The sequence below is a fragment of the Rousettus aegyptiacus genome, unplaced genomic scaffold (assembly GCF_014176215.1).
Source record: "Rousettus aegyptiacus isolate mRouAeg1 unplaced genomic scaffold, mRouAeg1.p scaffold_m13_p_12, whole genome shotgun sequence".
In the NCBI taxonomy this organism is placed as follows: domain Eukaryota; kingdom Metazoa; phylum Chordata; class Mammalia; order Chiroptera; family Pteropodidae; genus Rousettus; species Rousettus aegyptiacus.
The window spans coordinates 27031946-27051060 of NW_023416287.1; the positions used below are offsets into that span (position 1 = coordinate 27031946).

Here is a 19115-nt window from a genome sequence, read left to right on the forward strand (position 1 = left end):
CTTGACAAAAAGAAACTCCTCTCGAATTAAAAGATGAAAAATAGTCACAAGAACTTGGGGCAATAAATATGATTATAACAAATTTTGGGGTGTGGTTCCATAGTGTAACGGTTAGCACATCTGCTCTACATGCAGAAGGTCTTGGGTTCACCTCCCAGTGGAGCCATGGTCCATGGTCTACGGCCATGCCGCCCTGAACAAGCCCAATGTCTGATCTCGAAAGCTAAGCAGAGTCAGGCCTAGTTAGTACTTGGATAGGAGACTACCTAGGAGGACCAGGTGTTGTAAACATAAATAATGATAAATAATTTTTTTAAAAAAAGAAAAATATCAAATTTTGTGTCAACCTCTTAAAAAATGTATTTCTAATATAATAAGACATCTTTTCTATATAAAATATAATGGACTCACCTTATTAACTAAAACAATATCAGCATCATAAAGTGGCTGCATGTGCCTTTTTAATTGAACAAGCCATAAATAATAAGCCTTGTTAGTCCCAGTTATCTTTTCCCTTTAAAGATACTTCATGAATACTTTGCTCATGGCTCTCATTTAGTAATCAATTCAACTTCATCAGCAAAATGCATACATTTATAAGCTTCTTGGAAAACAAGTGCCGTGGGCACTGTGTCATTTATATAGATTGAGTAGAACAGCTAGCTAACTTTCAGAAGACTGCGAGAGGTACTTGTCAATGCAAATTGCCTCATTGTTGAGCCAATGTTGCCATCTACTGGGCTTATCATGCTATTGCACTGTGTGAACTCAGAAGTACTCAAATCAAACAATGTAGAACTATGCCTTTTTTAATTGAAAATCTTTTTAGATACCTGTTATTACTAGGTCTCATTAAGGCCCAGAGATGTAGAAGAATTGAATGCTTCATACTAGTGAAAATATTTAATCTACCAGAATCATCCACCAAACCTTCAGAGGGAAAAACAACCCTTTGAAACAACTGTTGTAGGCTAAATGTGAAGCTGAATTATGTCTGAGTAAGCTAGATTTTCATAATGCAGAATGCTTTTAAGAATTCACTCATTTTGTCCTATGCTTTTAAATAGAATTTTACCAATTTTCAGGATACTCTATGTATAGTGTTTAGACAAGACTATATTCATCAAATAAGCCTGCAGGCAAATAATAGGATATAATTGGTACCTTACTGTTTTTGTATAGTCAAGTGTATTACCATACCCCCACCATTCCTGCACCAGCTCATCCTCTTTCTTGACTTCTGTGAGGTCCTCTATGGCCTTGGAAGAGTAATCGCAAGATCACTGTGTGCTAGCCAAGCATCATAGTGAAGAATCAGGGAAGAGAAAAAGAGGGAAAGATGGGAAAGTGATAGTTTATCTTTTTTAGGGTGATACAGATCCTGAAAGAGAATGTATACATCAAGAAAGGGTACATGTACCATAGAAAACTAACTGTATATGATGCCATATTTTTAAAATAAAGATATAAGATGTTAAGCATTTTTTATGGAATTTGGAAATTTCAAATGGTATTCATGAATAAAATTTAGGAAAAAAAGGCCATTTCAAATCGTCAGCATAATTCTCTATAATTTATAAAATTTAAATACCCAAAAGAATAATTTTAAAACAAACCATAAAAGGCCAATTTCCAAGGAAATTTTTGGTAATGCGTATGTTATGTGTGCCTCAAACCTGTAAATGTTCACTTCATGATTTTTTATTAAAATTTGACAGGGGAAGCTGATACAGAGAGTGACGATGACGATGATGATGATGACTGTAAAAAGTCTTCAATGGATGAGGTAGGTGTCTAGGGCTTGACCTCTAGCCAGAGAGGCATTCTGCTAATTTGCCAGTCCTCTGGATACAGTCCGTGATCACCTTCTTCCCTCTAGTGGTGGCAAGTCGCAGTTCACCTTAAAACTTTTTCACTATCCTGTAAACATAATGATGCAGACTTAGGTCGCTAAAGGAATAAGCAGAGCATTGAGAAAAGTTCTCTAGAATGAACAATGATGTCGAGATTACCTTTCATCAAATGGGGTACCTCGACGGTAAATTCAAAATTCGCGACATACAACTGCCTGCTTCAGTTTTTAAGACAAATAAATCGATCGTCAAATGGTCCAAGGTCAGAGAAGATGTGAGGTTTGGAGAAATGTTCAGAAATATGACAATTTTGGAACCGCTAAAGATACCTATTGACATAAGCTCAAGCATCCCATGTAACTTCATGGGCTCAAAAATGTTATTGCACAGAATCTAGAAGTAAATCAGAGCAATTGAAATTTTAGAACTTTGTTTTAGCAGCAGTCCTGCTCAAAAAATTTAAACTGAATCTGTTTTCAAATATGTTGGAAAGTATCTGTCTCAGTACTTGTATCTTCACAATTTAGTAAGCAAGGGTAAATAACAAATAATAGACTGTTCTTACTTGATATTCTTCCTCATAAATATTTTTTTGTAGTGCAATCTAAATTTTTAACTATGTTTCCTACTAAATTCCAACTTACTGAGAGGAAAATTGTTACAATGCCTGGTAAAGAGTTTCTGCCTGAGAATAATTGTGTATAAATTTTTATCAGTGATTTTTTATAATTTAAAAAGTGTCTGACTAAATGGATGGTTCATTTCCTAATGAATACTTCCCAGTTGATGTTTAACTTAATATTGTTACAGGAGCTTTCAAAAGAAACCTTGTTTCCACATTTTCTCTCATTTAAAAGTAGGAGAAAATATATTAATCTATAGAAGTCTGTCTATAACAATATTTCAATGTTTGTTTTCTTTATGAAAAACTCTTTCAAAATAATATGTAATAGCTAATAATAATTAAAGTAACATGAGGTTTTACTATGTGCCAAGCAGTGCTCTGAGCTTTTTCACATAAAGTAATTCATTCAATAATTACAAAAACCCTATATACTAAAGGAACTGATTTTATCCTAATTTTACAGATGAATACATTAAGGCACAGAGCAGTTAAGTAACTCGCCCAAGATTGCACAGCTTCTAAGTAGTATGCTTGGGACTTCATATTAGGCAATCAGGCTCTAGGACCTGAGCTATTTACCCCTACATTATACTTTACTGCTTGCCTAATAGGCACATGAGAACCATGAAGGGAGGGAAGAAGGGATGTTTATATTAAAGAAAAAGAATACTTGTTTGCCCACCCCAAACCATTTCTACAAGGCAACCTTTTTTTAAAAAAAAAAAATAATAAATTTAGTCCTTTTAGTGGTTACCCACGTGCTAATTTTCTTATTGTACAGTGAGTTCTTCATTTATTAACTTGAGACATTCTTTGTGGTCTCTTCTATGGCAGACAAGTTGTTTTTGTAGCCAGTGCTTTTCAAACTTTTCTGTGCATTTGAATGACTGTAGTAAAATGCAGATTCTAATTTGCTTCATTTCTAAGGATCTTCCAGGGGAGGCTGATGCGGCTGATCCCAGAGAACTTGGGGATTGCCCCCAGACCTCTCTCATCCAGCCTCACACTTGGGTAAAGTGAGGTTTTGCTTTTTCTTCCTCCCGTAATGAATTTTCTATTGGTGATAATCATCTTCAGAAGAGGAGGGATGATTTTCTGCTCTCACGGGTCACATGATCACTCCCTGGGAAAATAACCCTCAGTAATATAACATTGATTCTGGAAATGTTATTTTTATCCATGCTTCCAGGGGACTGCTGGGAGCGAGGCTATGGCCACAGAAGAGATGTCTAACCTGGTGAACTATATTCAGCCAGTCAAGTTTGAGTCATTTGAAACTTCAAAAAGTAAGTTTTCCTGGAGAAAAACCTCTAACGTAATATATAAAAGTATATTTTAAACAAATGGTAATTAGATGAGAAAATGTTACCCTTCATAAAACTATTATGTGCTTGTGAAGTCTTTAACATATGCATGAGTTGCCTATCTGGTATATATATTATATATCATATCATATCATATCATACCTATTTTAATAGCTACATGAGAAAATATTCCTTAATGTTTCTCAAAAATACTTACTAGGACTAGGGGCCATACATGGTTACCAGAAAGACATTAGATCAGAGTATAGCTGATTGAGAGTTTCACATTTATTTTTCTTTTCAGCAGCACAGTGGACTCCACCCACTATATAAGGGATGCTGTTGAAATAAACTATCTACCCAGCCCCCAGAAAGGAAACAGCCAGAGAGTGGTCAGCCCTGATAACTAGAAATAGAACCAGATCAACCAATTCGCCCACATTTCATTTGTCCAGCCTGTTTTATATATTTAGGAGAATAATCATTTGTTTTGTATCACTTTGTGTTTTCCTTTTATCCAATTACACATCCATATTAGACACAAGAAATACATATATCTTTCCTCACCTAGAGAAAAGAGCCCTTTTATGAAATTACATAAAATGTAAGATGCTGTCAGGTTAAGAGAATCCTTGGGACTTTTTAGCTGCTTCTAAGCCTGTTCTCTTAAAAACTAAATTTTTGCTTCAACACAGCAGCCTCTTATAAAGGATAGTTTTACAGATATATCATAGTCTAAGCTTCTACATAACACATATGTATAATTTTACCCAGAGTCCTAACTTAGTGGCATATGGTATCTAGATCTCTACAATAAAGAATTTAATTTCCAGTACAGTTTATATATAAAGATTTCAACATAAGATTAACAATTATTGATGCTGCTTAGCACAGGTTGTTGAATTTGGAATGTCCTTTTTATATTACTGCAAATTTCATTGACGGTAAAATGAGCTTTCTTAATTCATGAGTCAAAAACTTCTAGAGGAGCTGATGCATTTGAGTCCTTCAGAACCTGGTAACAAGGGTGTGAGCCAAAGATTTACAAACAAGCTTTTATCCTTGTGTTTGATATTACTTTATCACTTTTTTAAAAAATGGTATTGCACATATTTTTTAAAAGCACCTATTAAATTGACTTAGTTTTAATTAGCAGTCATGACTAAAATAGTCATATGAAAGATTTTTGATAGGCAAAAATAAGAGAAGTAAGAGTTTACCTTACAGATTATTAAATTTGGGAATGTAAAGAAATAGGGAAAGTAGTCTGGGAATGATTAGGAAGAAGTGTGAGGCTTTAATTGGGACATAGGCATCAAAGAGGGAAAAAGGCCTAAAGGGAACTCAGTTTTAATAACTGAGTGCTATCTAACCTTTCTGGATGACACCTGTCTTAATACTGTATATAACAGTTTGATTTTTTTGTTCGGAAGAGGACAGAGGAGCTGTTTGACTCTTAATCTGTCCAAACTAAGAAAACTTTGTTGTTTCTCTCACTTTAATTGGAAGCTTAGATTTCACTTTCAGGATGTTGCTCTGTGTTCAAGAATATTAAGGCATCTAGGACATTCACCTCTCTGACCCTGTTATATAACCTGAAAATGAGGCCATCAGACTGGGAAATTTCCAAGGCTTTTTCTGCTCTGAAATACAATAATTCTAGTGTCACATTAGTTGTTTGAACCAAAGGGTACATACCAACTGAGGCGGGTGACAATGTGGGTATAAAAGAGGTTGTCAGCCTCTAGGAAATATACCCAAGGCCTCTTTTGTTAATCCCCAGCAATAGCTCCAGGAAGTCAATCTGGAATTAGAACAAAAGATGTCTGAAGGGCCTAATTAATTAATTTCTTCATGCTAATGCCACCATGTCCCTCACTTGTACAACCATAAGCATATCTGGCCCAGGTAGTATATATTAGAAGAAACAACTAACAAGACTCAATTTTTGTTGTAGGTAAATAGTTTACTGAAAATAAAAAAGAAATATGAAGGTTACACTGAAAATTAAGCACCCTAAATTCACTGAATATTTGCCTACTTCTTAAATGTTATAATTTATAACATTGAATTTGTTTCTCACTTTTTTTTTGTTGTTATTAACTTAGAAAGAAATAGAAGTTTTGAAATGTCTTCTTTTGTGGAAACCAAAGGACTCGAGCAACTGACGAAGTCTCCAGTGGAATTTGTAGAGTATCCTTGATTTGACGAATGTCGACTGAATTAGCACAACTGAAGTCAAGTGCTATTTAATTTTCATTTTAAATAAGCAGAAGAAGAATGCATGAAATGGCTTAAGCTGATCACCTGAGCATGATAAATAGTTACAGGTTTCATATGCAACTCCGAGTAGGGTAGCCTACTTAGCCTATGAAAAGAGAACTGGACTTGGAGTAAAAGATTTCAAGATCATTTTCACACCATCAAGCTCTCTGTGCTTTGACAATTTGCTCAACCCTTCTGAATTTTCTCACCTGTAAAACAAAATAATGATACAACTTTATGGCTAGCTGTTCAGATTAGGGATAACATATGTAAAGTGTGTATGTGTGTACTTTGTACTTGTATAAGATATGTATAAGGGGTGTGTGTGTGTGTGTGTGTGCGTGTGTGACCTGATGACATCTTACATCTTGGACATGTAATAGATGTTTGATCAAAAAATAGTTGGGACACTGATATGAGAATATAAGTATATATTACTAATAAAGGTTTTGTTAATACTTCTGACAACAAAATCTTTTTATTATTATCCATGAACCAAAATAAAATGAAACAGGTCTTTAAATATTTTTGATAAAATTAATACTAAATGTCCCAAAAAGCTCAATTTCATGAAACAAGTTCTAGAGTAAAAAGTCTGTTTTAAAATTCATTAATAGGAGAGAGAACAAATGTAAACTCCATAAACACAGTCACAATATAAAAATCATAATCATTAGTATTCATTAACTGCCTATGTGATACTGCTTTTGTTATACGTTTAATTTAATACTTACAAAAGTCCTATGATGTAGAAAATGTTCAATCTATTTTATAGAAATACAGAATATAGAAACTGAGGCATAGAAAAGTGAAGTAATTTTCCCTAGACTATACAGCTGGCAAGTTCAAGAGTTAAGGTTCAATTTTAGTTGCCCTGATGCCCCAGCCCAGGCTTAGAACCCTAACTAACCTCTGCCCAACTGGGTGATAGGAACAGTCATTCCTGTTTAAAAGATATAGTTGTTGTTCAATAACTAAAAGTTTCTCAGGATGGAAAACTGATGACAGTAGGAACCAAAATACAAAATGAGGTCAAAATCTTCTGAGCTATATTCACCTTGTTATCATTCCCAAAGATAATTATATGCAGAGAGCATTTGAAAAATAACCATACAGTTCATATTATCTGTTTCTGCCTAACACAGTATCCTTCTCACATGACTTGACACTCTTGAGCTCCCATGTGTGTCCTTAGTCCCTAACCCTGTTCTTAGTAATCTCCCCAAAATCAGGTTGACTTTGACTCGGCCATTATTGCTACCTTATTAGTTTTCAACCACAAGGCTCTTCAAAGGTGATGCTACGTTTATATTATAAAAGCACATTTATTCTGTTTGCTCGGCAAGCTTTTTACATATTTCACCCACTAGCCCAATGAGATCATCGATATTTAGTTCATCTCGCCAAATGGAGAAAGATGGAAGGTGGCCTCTTAGTTAATATTATTGGCTAATTATTTTTATAATTGTATTCACTACTTAACATGATGGTCCAGATATAACAAAATGCAGCTTAGCAGGATATATCCAAAAGGAACACGTGTGGATTCATCTAATTATATGCCTCAGCTCTTCTGGAATGCGGGTTGTCAAATGGTTGCTCTTAACTTCCAAACGATGGGTAAGTAGCAGAGCTCATGCTCATTTCCATTCTGTTATGAAGTCACCCTTTCAAGTGTGCACAAACCATTCCCAAGGAGAAGAAGTTGCCAGACTTGACTGAAACAAATATAAGCAAATTTCAATGAAAGAATCATCCATGTAAGAAAAAGTGAATTTTGAAAATTGAGAAATTGTCTTCAATACTTGTAAACAAGTCTTTATTTCTACTGGTTTTGCATTATTTTCAAAAAAAAAATTGTTTTACTTTTTAAAGTAACTTTTTTTTTTAGAAAATTTGGAAGTTCAAAAAAGTATCAAGAAAGAATAAAACTGCTAGGAATGCTATCATTCAGAAATTCAACACTGTTAACTTTTGGCTTTGTAATCTGTAAATATATTTTTAAGCTATGTGTATACATACATGCTTTTTTATTTTAATATACAGATATGAAACTTCATATGAAACTTATGTATCTGTATATTAAGCACATTTCACAAGTTACTAAAACCCATTTCCTATCACTGAACATTAGGGAATTTTTTTACTATAATGCTCTGAGAACAGACTTGAATATAAATTGTCAAGTCTATTTCCTAATGTTATTTTGGAAAAGTTCCTTAGAGTGACTCTGTTAAAAGATGTAAATGTTCTGAGAAACTTTGTGGAAAATGCCGATTTGTCCATCAAAAATGTTGCAGTAGATTTCTCCATCGACAATGTATTATGTGAGGGGTTCCCACTCGTTTGACATCTTAAGTATTATCAATACACAATAATAGTACGATTTCGGGCAAAATATTATCTCACATGTTTTTATTTCATTTCTTTGATTATTATTGAAGATGAATGTTTTAAATGTTTTTTTATTTTTATGTTTCTGCTTTTATAAATGTGTTTTGCTTTTTATATTTCGGCTTTTATGAATGCGTTTTGATTTTTATATTTTGGCTTTTATGACTAGCCTATTCATGACTATTGTCAGTTTTCCTATTCATCTTTAACAGCACTTTTTATATAAAAGTCATGTTGTCTTATTTAGTGAAACAGATAAGATCAGATTAATGTTTTGTATATGGAGTCTTGGCTTACTTTTATGATTGAAGACTCCCCACCCTAAACCAGATTCATTTTTATTTCTCTTTCTCTCATGGATTTTTTTGTAATTTATAATTTTAAATTTTCACTTATTCAAATTTAATTTTGATATATAGTCTCAATCCTTTTTTTTACACTGACCTGGAATTACAACTTAATACACATTTATATTGTTCACTTGGGTCCATTTTTTAAATTTATATTCTTCTCCATCAATAAATTTGTCTTCATTCCTGGAACTAGTAACACTGTTATTATTGTAATGTTTAATATAATATTACTTATTATTGTATTGAAAGTGGAAATTCTTCTTCAAAGCTATTAAGTTTTCGTTATTTTCTTGCCATTGCCAGTAAGATTCCTGTTCCAGATGAATTTAGTTAAATTATTATCTTGCTTCCTTCTCTCGCATGGGAAAAATAAATGAGATTTTGATTAAATCACATTAATTTTATAACTCCATCTGAAGAAAACTGATATCTTTACATTTTTAGATTTTTTTATCACAGAATATTTTTCTCTTCACTTTAAAAATTGTTATATTGTCCCTCAGAAAAATTACTCATCTTTATTAGAAATCTACTTTCTTTAGATGAGATCCTCTTTTTAACATTATGTTTTTAACATTGTTTCTAGATATTGATATTTGTATATATATATTATAAATAAATTTTTTTATAAATGACCATCTTATAACATAGTGTATTTGCCAGTAGATTCTATTAGTTTTTTCAGATACACAATCATAATTTAATCGCATCTACTTTTTCCATTTTCTTAAGACTTTGGACTGACTGTGTTCTAGGATGACATAAAATAATACTAAGAATGGGCACCTTTCTCTTCAAGTTGACACAAATACAAATTTCACCCTTGTGATATCACTGGCTGTGACTTTGAGACAGATATTCACATATTAAAGAAGTATCTAACCTGTATTTGAAATGTATGTTAAATGTTATTAAATGTCTCTTTGACTTCTATTGAGATGATGATTCCTTTGTAAGAAAATGTGATAAATTATATTCATAGATCTCCTAATATAATTATCCTTGTGTTCCCGGGATAAAGTCTACTTCTGTATTATTTTTTAAAACATATGATTTGCCAACAAAATTTTTTGGCTTTTTAATTTTTTCAGTATGATAAATCCATCATTTTCTTTTTCTTTTTTCTGTGCTTTTCTAATTATAATAGCTTAATAGCACAAGAAATAACATTTCACTTATTTTCTCTGCTCTAAAAGTTATTTATTTTATGGAACTTTAAATACATCTACCATCACCTCTTTATTGTTCACTTCAATAGAAATGAGCTGCGACTCAGATAACCTGTAATAAATGACAGCTTCTCAAATTCTTGATTACTTTAAAATGTTTTTTTTTTAAAGCTAGAAATTGCAATTAGTGTGGACATTCATTTCATACACTGAGTCTTAGGAAAACTTTGACCAGTAATCTTCATTCATTAGAAATGAGTCAATATGTAATTAGATATTGGTGTTAAGCAATCAAAGGAATGCAGTTTTTAGGAAGGAAACTTTTTTCTGTAATAAAAGGAAAATTACAGCATCCACTGTTGGTGAGGTGTGGGGAAGTCCATCCTCAAAAACATGAGTAAAAGGTTTAAAGTGATTTAAACTTTCTAAAGGGCATTTTAGCAAGATTTATTTAAAAGATTTTTTAACATGCATATCTTTTGACCCAGAAATTTCACTCCTAGGAAGATCATTGATGATATTACCACAACCATGCTTATCAAAACATTGTATGTAATGGTGAAAATTTAGAAGAGACTTATAAGTGTGTCCAAAGAGGAGCCTGTGTTAATCCGTTTACTCAAATGTACCTATTCAAAAAAATTTTATACAGCTCTTAAAATTGAAGCAGACATTGAATGAAATGAACATACTGCATGCTCAAAATATATTTAGAGTAGAAAAACAGAATGTACACCAAACTGTTGGCAATAGTTTATCTCTGGATTTATAGATTACAGCTCAACTTTTTTCTTTCTTATCCATGTTTCCTAAGTTTCTACAGTGAATAAATATTTCTTTTTAAAGGGGGAACAAATTGGACTGTAATACAATCTACCTACTTGCTCCAAATTTAAATAGTCACATTAAGGGTTGTGTTTCTGATATGCAGACCTGGCTATGCAGATAAACATGGGGATGTATGAATACAATGGGAAGAGTGGCTACAGATTAAAGCCAGAGTTCATGAGGAGACCTGACAAGCATTTTGATCCATTCACCGAAGGCATTGTAGATGGGATAGTGGCCAACACTTTATCTGTTAAGGTACGTACATCCCTACTATAAAATTGTCACCTATAAAAGCCTTAGACATTACTTATTTTATGTAAAGCAGTAGTCACTAAAAAGGTAGTTGCTAGAAAAATCTCCACTTCATACATTTTTTTTTCTTTAAGGGCTGAATCTGAGTTAGAAATTTTCAGAAACCACATCCATGAGGTAAAAAGACTAAGCCCCACTGTCTAATAGAATAAAAATTGGACCCAAATCAGTAAAACGACATGGTGAAATTTACCATGGCCAATCTTTTATCTCAGAGTGAAATTTACCATGAAAATTAGTGACCTATATTGGAGAAATCTCCTGGTCTTTTTTTTTTTCCTTCTCATTAGTTCTAGAAAAATATCCACACTGAGCAAAATTTGAGAAAAATATTCTATCAATAAATAAATTTATTAAATATTGAAGAAAAGCTCTCAAGTTACCATAGCACGGATTTGAAAATCTATCAGAGCATTTAGAGATTTAAAACATATAGTAATAATATTAAATAAAAGAATAATTTTATTAAAAATTCATCTAACCCCCAAAATTTAATTTTAGTTGATTTCTTCAGTCTTTTAAATTGATGTTATAGCAAATATAATTTTTTTGGCTGTGGGAAAATATTTTTAATACCATGAATGGATATTTTTATAAAGAGCTTATTACTTGATTCTATAAGTCCTTAGTTGTTGTAGCTAAATTTTTACATTTTTAAAGTTTTATTTCTTTTCTGGTTAACTAGATATCTTTAGAACCAAAAACATTTTTTATTGGACATAAATGAAATTTTCCAATTGACCCTAAACCAAAAGCATATAAAAAACTAAAGCACATAAAAAAACTATATTAAAAAATACTCTGTAACAGTTTCACTAATTTATATTTATCCTAGGTTTATTGAGCCCATTTTTACTTTAAAATTTATGTCACTTTATACTAAAGATTAAAAATTAAATTTCAATGGAGTGTTTCACAATTCTATCTTTTGAAATTACTTCACACCATATATCTAAAGAGTGGAATTGGCAGAATTAGAGCTTCAAGATTATATTTATTTTAGGAAATTGTTTTCAGCAAAGGATGTTTAATTTCTGTCATTTGATTAAGATAAACTCTTAGGCATCACACACAAATAAAGTGTTATATTTAGGATCCTTGTCCATGTTGTTATAGTTGGTCAAACTAATAACATTTTGTCTTTGTTTGCTGATTCATCTTGTTTCACACATGTTGGCTTACTTATTTATTCTTTCTTGAAAAGTCTACTGTGATAGTGTAAGTGCTTATACAGCAATGACATAGATATAGGAAAGTACGTTGAGGGGAAACAATTGAGTCCCAGAAAAATTTAAACTGTTACTAGAGTCCAGAATGGAGACACTGGTTTAGAATTGTCATTTTCCCCTAAATGGTGTGATGCAGTAGAGATCTGCCTTTTATATTACAGCTAGAACCAAGATGTGGCTCATATCCATCCAGTGGTGCCTTTGTTTCGATCCTCTGATGTAGTCTTTATAGTACCAGAATGGACTTGCGAGCTCAAATGACATTCCACCATCCTCTTGTACTGATAAGAACCTAATGGTCCTTATCATTCAATTTAGTTAAGGACTTCTGCTTTGATCAAACATCATAAGCACACAAAATCTTTGGTACATCTGAATTCCCAGTGTGACTCACATAACTTGGAAGTTTCAAACAAGTTGTTCTCATGTAGAACTTCAAATTAAACAGAGAGATTGTTGCTTGCAGATCCCATGCATTCGGGCTAAAGAGAACATTCAGGAGAAATGAGTTTGGCATCTTTTTATATGTTTGTTGGCTATCTGTACGTCCTCTTTGGAGGAATATCTATTCAGGTCCTCTCCCATTTTTTAATTGGATTGTTCGGTTTTTTTGTTTGTTTGTTTGTTTGTTTGTTTTTTGGCAGTAAGTTGCATGAGTTCTTTATAAAGTTTGGATTTAACCCCTTATTTGATGATCTCATTGGCAAATATCTTCTCCCATTCAGTAGGATGTCTTTTATTTTGTTGGTGGTTTTCTCTGCTGTGTAAAAAACTTTTTAGTTTGACGTAACCCTATTTGTTTATTTTTTCTTTGTTTCCTTTGTTCAAGGAGATATATACAAAAAAAAATTTACTAAAAGCAGTATCAAAGAGTTTACTGCCTATGTTTTCTTCTAGGGATTTTATGGTTTCAAGTACTACATTTAAGTGTTTAATTCATTTTGAGTTTATTATTGTATATGATATAAGAAAGTGGTCTAATTTCATTTTTTGTATATATTTGTCCAGTTTTCCTAACACCATTTATTGAAAAGACTGTCTTTACCCTATGTATAATCTTGACTCCTTTGTCATAGATTAATCGACCATATTTCTAGGTTCTTTATTCTGTTCTATTAATCTACGTGTCTGTTCTTATAGTAGTACCATGCTGTTTTGATTACTATAGCCTTGTAGTATAGTTTGGTATCAGGTAGCATGATACTTCCAACTTTGTTCTTCTAATGAGCTTTTACTCTTGTAACATTTTTAAGTATTGCAAAAACCTTTATATTTAGTTGACTAAAAAATAATCTTTAACATTAATAGATATCTCCTAAATGCAAAAGGCATAATCTCATCAAACTTTTGGTAGTTGTTCATTTATTTCCTTCCATAAAACTGTGTCTTATTAATTGCCACCTTTTAACTCCAAAATTTTTAATATTTTTCTATTAATTCTTTACCTGAAAGAAACATTATATTTGTACTTTGCATCGATTTCATTTTGATTATGGCTCAACATTCACCATCAGCATTTGTACATCCCTAATGCATTTTCTTATATGATTGTTATTCATTTATCAAGAGTTTGTGTTTTATTACTTTCTAGATTATTTCAGGTCAGTTTCTTTCTGATAAGAAAGTTGGGACTTATGTGGAAGTAGATATGTTTGGTTTGCCTGTGGACACAAGGAGGAAAGCGTTTAAGACCAAGACATCACAAGGAAATGCTGTAAATCCTGTCTGGGAAGAAGAACCCATTGTTTTCAAAAAGGTTGGTCTATTTTTGGCTTTCGCTTCAAAAGTATACATGTAATTTGCTTTTAAAATACAGTAGTAAGTGCTCACTAACTCTTTTTATTTAAACATAGAACATTTGTCATTTTCACATTGAGAATGTTCATGTCAAAAGCAAATGATCTATGTATTGAACAAATTCTTCATTAGGATAAAAAGATAAAACATACAGGAAGCTGTATGTCTGGTGACTTCTCCTTTTGAAAATCTAAATTACAGATGGCAACTTAACTTTTTATCATTTAACTAAGTAAAATTTTCTACTTGGATTTAGAAAAGTGGGGCTCTATTTGAATCACACCTTTCTAATTCTTTTCTGACATAATTTTTTCTTGTAACCACATGTATCTTTAATGTCCCTGTAGGTGGTTCTTCCTTCTCTGGCCTGTCTGAGGATAGCAGTTTATGAAGAAGGAGGTAAATTTATTGGTCACCGGATCTTGCCAGTACCAGCAATTCGGCCAGGTATGGATAGTGTGATGAGAAAATTTTAATCATAGTTATAAAGAAAATCATCCCTTTTTAACATGATTATTAAAGAATTATATGAAAACTCAGTGGCTTATAACAAGTGTTTATCTTCATGTTTACAGGTCTGTGGGTTGGCAGGGTTTGGCTGGGCTCAGCTGTGTGACTGTGCTTCATGCCGTGGGCTGGTTTAGGACTGTTCCACATGTGCTCATTCAGGGGCCTAGGCTGACAGGGCAGTGGTACCCATGGTACAGGCTTCTCATGGCAGCCCACTGGAATGCATAAAAGGAAGTCTGACTTTCCAAGTGCATTTTAAGGCTCTGAGTGCACCACATCACTAACATTCCTTTGTCCGAAGCAGAGCATGTGGCTAAACCCCAAGTCAAGAAATCATGTGTAGAGGACGAATTTGGACTAATAATTCAATCTGTGACATATGGTTTTTGAATTCTCTTTAATGGAGAAAAACATGGTTAGAAAGAAAAAAAATCAAAATGAACATTATTTTCCTGTCTGATGAGAAAAATAATATCACTCAAAACCATGTGGTTAAAATGAGAAAGAAGTGACTCGTTTGTCATCCAAAGTCACCTAAAATAAAACACTTCTATCACATAGATGTTCCTGTGTTATAGCTAACATTGTGAAGAAAATATGTGATACTCAGTATTGTTGTCACCCTCTAGGCTATCACTACATCTGTCTGAGGAATGAGAGGAACCAGCCTCTGACGCTACCAGCTGTCTTTGTCTACATAGAGGTGAAAGACTATGTCCCAGATACATATGCAGGTAAACAACCTAATTCAATGGGATATTTCCATCTGAGGTCATCCATATTTTTCTGAAAAGAGAGGCAGAAATTCTGGCCTCAGAATCACCTCTATTTTGTATATATGTTTAGAAGGTAAATTACTCAAACCTTTATGAATAAGTTTTAACTTAATTTAGTTCAAGTCTCAATAAAGTATTGAGCATATTTATCCACTGGTAGATAGTATTATTTTCATAGGCCCAACACTTTCTAACCCATGCTACCTGTTACTATAGCAGTCTATCTAGGTCTGTGCAATTAATTTGCCTTGAGCTAGTTTTAGAACTCTGATTCTTTTCATGTGTAGACTGTAAGTTTAGAGGAATTAACTTATGATGATGTCAACCAGAAACCGTAAATTTAAATGTTTATAGTGTTAAGTGGCCTGGATGTACTATACTAGGGAGTGGTGAAGACTATGGCAAATTGGAGTACATGCCCATCCAAAGACGACAGCCATCACCCACATCAACTAGATAGTGCATGTGCTAATGAGACCTGGATTGCCAAATTTTGGGGTTGTTTCAACAGTCTGGAAAGCAGGTTTTTTATGTCAGATGTCTCCATTATGAAACACCTTTTGGGCCAAGTAGAACAAGTGTGTGGGCCATTGCTGAAAAATGGATGGAACCCTCAAAAAGAAACTAAAGAAGCTCAGAGCTGACCTCCTTCAGTTTCTCTCTTACTGAGGTTTTAGCAAAGGGTCCTGGCTATTGTCCATTTCCAAAATGTTGGATGGATGAATGGAAAGTTAGATTAATAGATAGAAAAATAGAAGAAAAGTGATAAATTGTTGAATGGATGGTCGAGTAGATGGATGAAGAATGGATGGATGGAGGATGGATGATCAATACCACTAGGATCTTTGATCTAAAATGTCTCTTCCTTATTTAGATGTGATCGAAGCTTTGTCAAATCCAATTCGATATGTAAATCTGATGGAGCAGAGAGCTAAGCAACTGGCTGCTTTGACACTGGAAGATGAAGAAGAAGTAAAGAAAGAGGTAAGAGGGTATTCTAATCTTATGCATGGCATTAAGCATGATTACCACACTTAGTTGCTGGCTGTGCCTATGTAACATCACACCTCAGGAGAATAAAATAGCACATTGAAAAAACATTTTGGTGGAGTTTGGCACCATCTTGCAAAACATCTAGATGGTTGATTGAATTTTTTCATGTTTCATTCTCTTGTAGCATTCTGGGGCCAATAGCAGTGTCTTATTTTGTGACCACATTAAACAGCACATATCTTGCTGTTTCAGATGAAAGTTTCTAGATGATTTCATATTGATTAAGGGTGATTAAGGAACTTAGAAAAGAAGATGATCATCAACTCATTTAGTATTTTCCTTTGTCTTAAATTTAAAGTGCAGAATTTTTAAAGTGTTTTGTGATTTCTTACAATACATAAAGTACTTAACACGATACCCATATGGGCCATAAAGTGTTTACTATTATTATTACATTGGATATTTATGTATTAAAATATATATTCCCAAAATAGTTGCCATATTATTCTAAATTACATGTCATAATGTAAAGAATCATTAAGGAAGTATCTAGAAATATTAGAAGTGAAGTTTAAAAATATTAATCCTCTGTAGACTGGTGATCCTTTGGTTTTCAAAAAAGTGAAATATAATCTAATTATTATTGGAAGTGACACTAATATTAAAAAATAGTGATAAAAATTAGCTATTCTATATATCATTTGAATATTCTGAGGATAAATTTAGAGAAAAAATGTGAAATCTTGAAAATTATTTGGATAACTATAACTAATAGCAAGTCCATTTAAGTTGATATTATTTAGTAAATAGCCTTTTTTCTTATTCAAAAAGAAACCTAGATTTATCATAGAAAATTTAAAAAATACAAATGAAAAAAGAAAACCCCAAAGATATTACCTGTAATTCAAACATCCAAGCCACACAGATAGAATACTATAAAGATGGGAAGCATATATAGCCAGTCTTATTATGTACAATTATTACTTTTTTTTTTGTAAAATGGAATAGAATTCACAATCTGTATTTTTACCTTTTTTATTTTCACTTAATGCAAATATTTTCCATGTTAATAATATTCTTCTCCGACATGACTTTTAATGACTTCTGTCATATAGCTGTACCATAATTTATTTCTAATCCCCTATTATTGGATATTTGGAATGCTTCACATTTTAAACAGATCTCCAGTGAGTATCATGTAAATACATTTTTGAACAAATCTATGATTACCTTGTTTTTTATACAGAATTTTAGAAATTTTTTATCTTAGATGTTGAATTAATAGAACATGAGAAAAAATAAGAGGAAGAGAGAAAATGAAATGAAAGGAAAGGAAAATATTTAACCTAAGAGTAAAATTTTTCAGGTTCTTGTTTACACTACAGGCAACATATTCTGTAGGAACAATAGATACATCCTCCTCTATGATGAAATTTCAAGTGAGACTGGAAAGTTTTATAAATAACGCTTTTTGGTGGTATGCATTAAATGAGGTTATAAGACATTTTTACACTGCCAGAAAATTATACCTAATGGTAGACATAAATATATTTCTAGAGTTCTTTGTGCCTCTAATATCTTGGCATTTACAGAGGGAAAAAAGAAACAATAAAACAAACAAACAAAAAACACTTGAATTTCGAGGGATTAGTCTAAGCGGTGCTTGCACAGGGCCCACAGAAGGAGGTATCTTTACATGCTCCAAGCAGATGCTGTTGATGCCCTGGCCAGCTCTCCTCTGCAGGCCTGCTGCAGGAGTGGGCTGCTAAGGGCTTGCAGCTCCAGACCTCTCTAGAGGACATTCTGGGGTGATAGGAGCCACTTCGCCTGGAGATGCCTGGCAGGTATTCCTGGAAGGGGGTGACCCATGCCCAGTGACTGAAAAATTAGGGGGCGAACAGCCCAGGTCCCTTGTTCTGGGTGGGCAACTTCTGTGCTGCAATTCGCTCTCCCAAGTCCCCCTCGATCCCCTGGATGGGATCAGGAGGATGAGATGCAGCAGAAAGCACATTTCAGCTTAGCTTCTTCCCCTGTCTGACCCTGCCTTCCTCACTTCCCTATGGTTTTCTCTTAAGAGCATTTTCTCAATAAATTATGTACTTAAGAATCCCTGTGTCCAACTCTGTTTATAGGGAACCTGACATGTGAAATAGCTGTGGTATTATTAAATGCAAAAACAAGTGCCCTTTCTGATTTTTCTGTTTGGGAACTAGATTTTAAATGTTTGACAATAGACACACCTTTAATTCTGGTGTTTCTTCAGTGATAATAGAACTTTTTTCTTCTAATAGCTTTTGAGAAGATTAAGTAAAACTAGAGATTTCAATGAATTTCCCATTTTGCTCATATAGACACGAGTATGAAATCGAAGACTCCTTAGAAATCCACCAAAAGCTCTGAAACTTTTCTCTTCCTTCTATCTGCTTTAGCTTACTACCATATTTAATAAAATATAACTCAGAGTTAATATAATTTATGTTGATATAAATAAATTACTATTAATAGCATCTTTCTGATTTCTTTAAAGAGAAAATAGGATTCTCTTTAATCAACGGGATGTATTTTATTTTCTAAGAAATGGAAGTTCAAAGGATATATTTAAAAAAAAAACAGGTATTGTCACTATTTAGAAACAATACTTTTTATATCACCAACTTCTACCCATTCATTGGCCAAGTCCTCCAAAGTAAGCACTCACTTGAAG

The 19115-nt window shown here is 33.0% G+C and overlaps 1 protein-coding gene across 2 annotated transcripts in view; it reads left to right on the top strand.

The window, feature by feature from the left end:
• The window catches only part of PLCB1 (phospholipase C beta 1), a 612038-nt gene that overhangs the window by 480767 nt on the left and 112156 nt on the right, over positions 1-19115 (top strand). For both annotated transcript variants that reach the window (XM_016137712.2, XM_016137034.2), the window contains exons 15-23: positions 1719-1786; positions 3668-3764; positions 5891-5975; positions 7543-7667; positions 10895-11049; positions 13927-14091; positions 14480-14579; positions 15272-15376; positions 16293-16402. In XM_016137712.2, the coding sequence (XP_015993198.2) occupies positions 1719-1786; positions 3668-3764; positions 5891-5975; positions 7543-7667; positions 10895-11049; positions 13927-14091; positions 14480-14579; positions 15272-15376; positions 16293-16402 (1010 nt within the window). The remainder of the gene's footprint in view (positions 1-1718; positions 1787-3667; positions 3765-5890; positions 5976-7542; positions 7668-10894; positions 11050-13926; positions 14092-14479; positions 14580-15271; positions 15377-16292; positions 16403-19115) is intronic.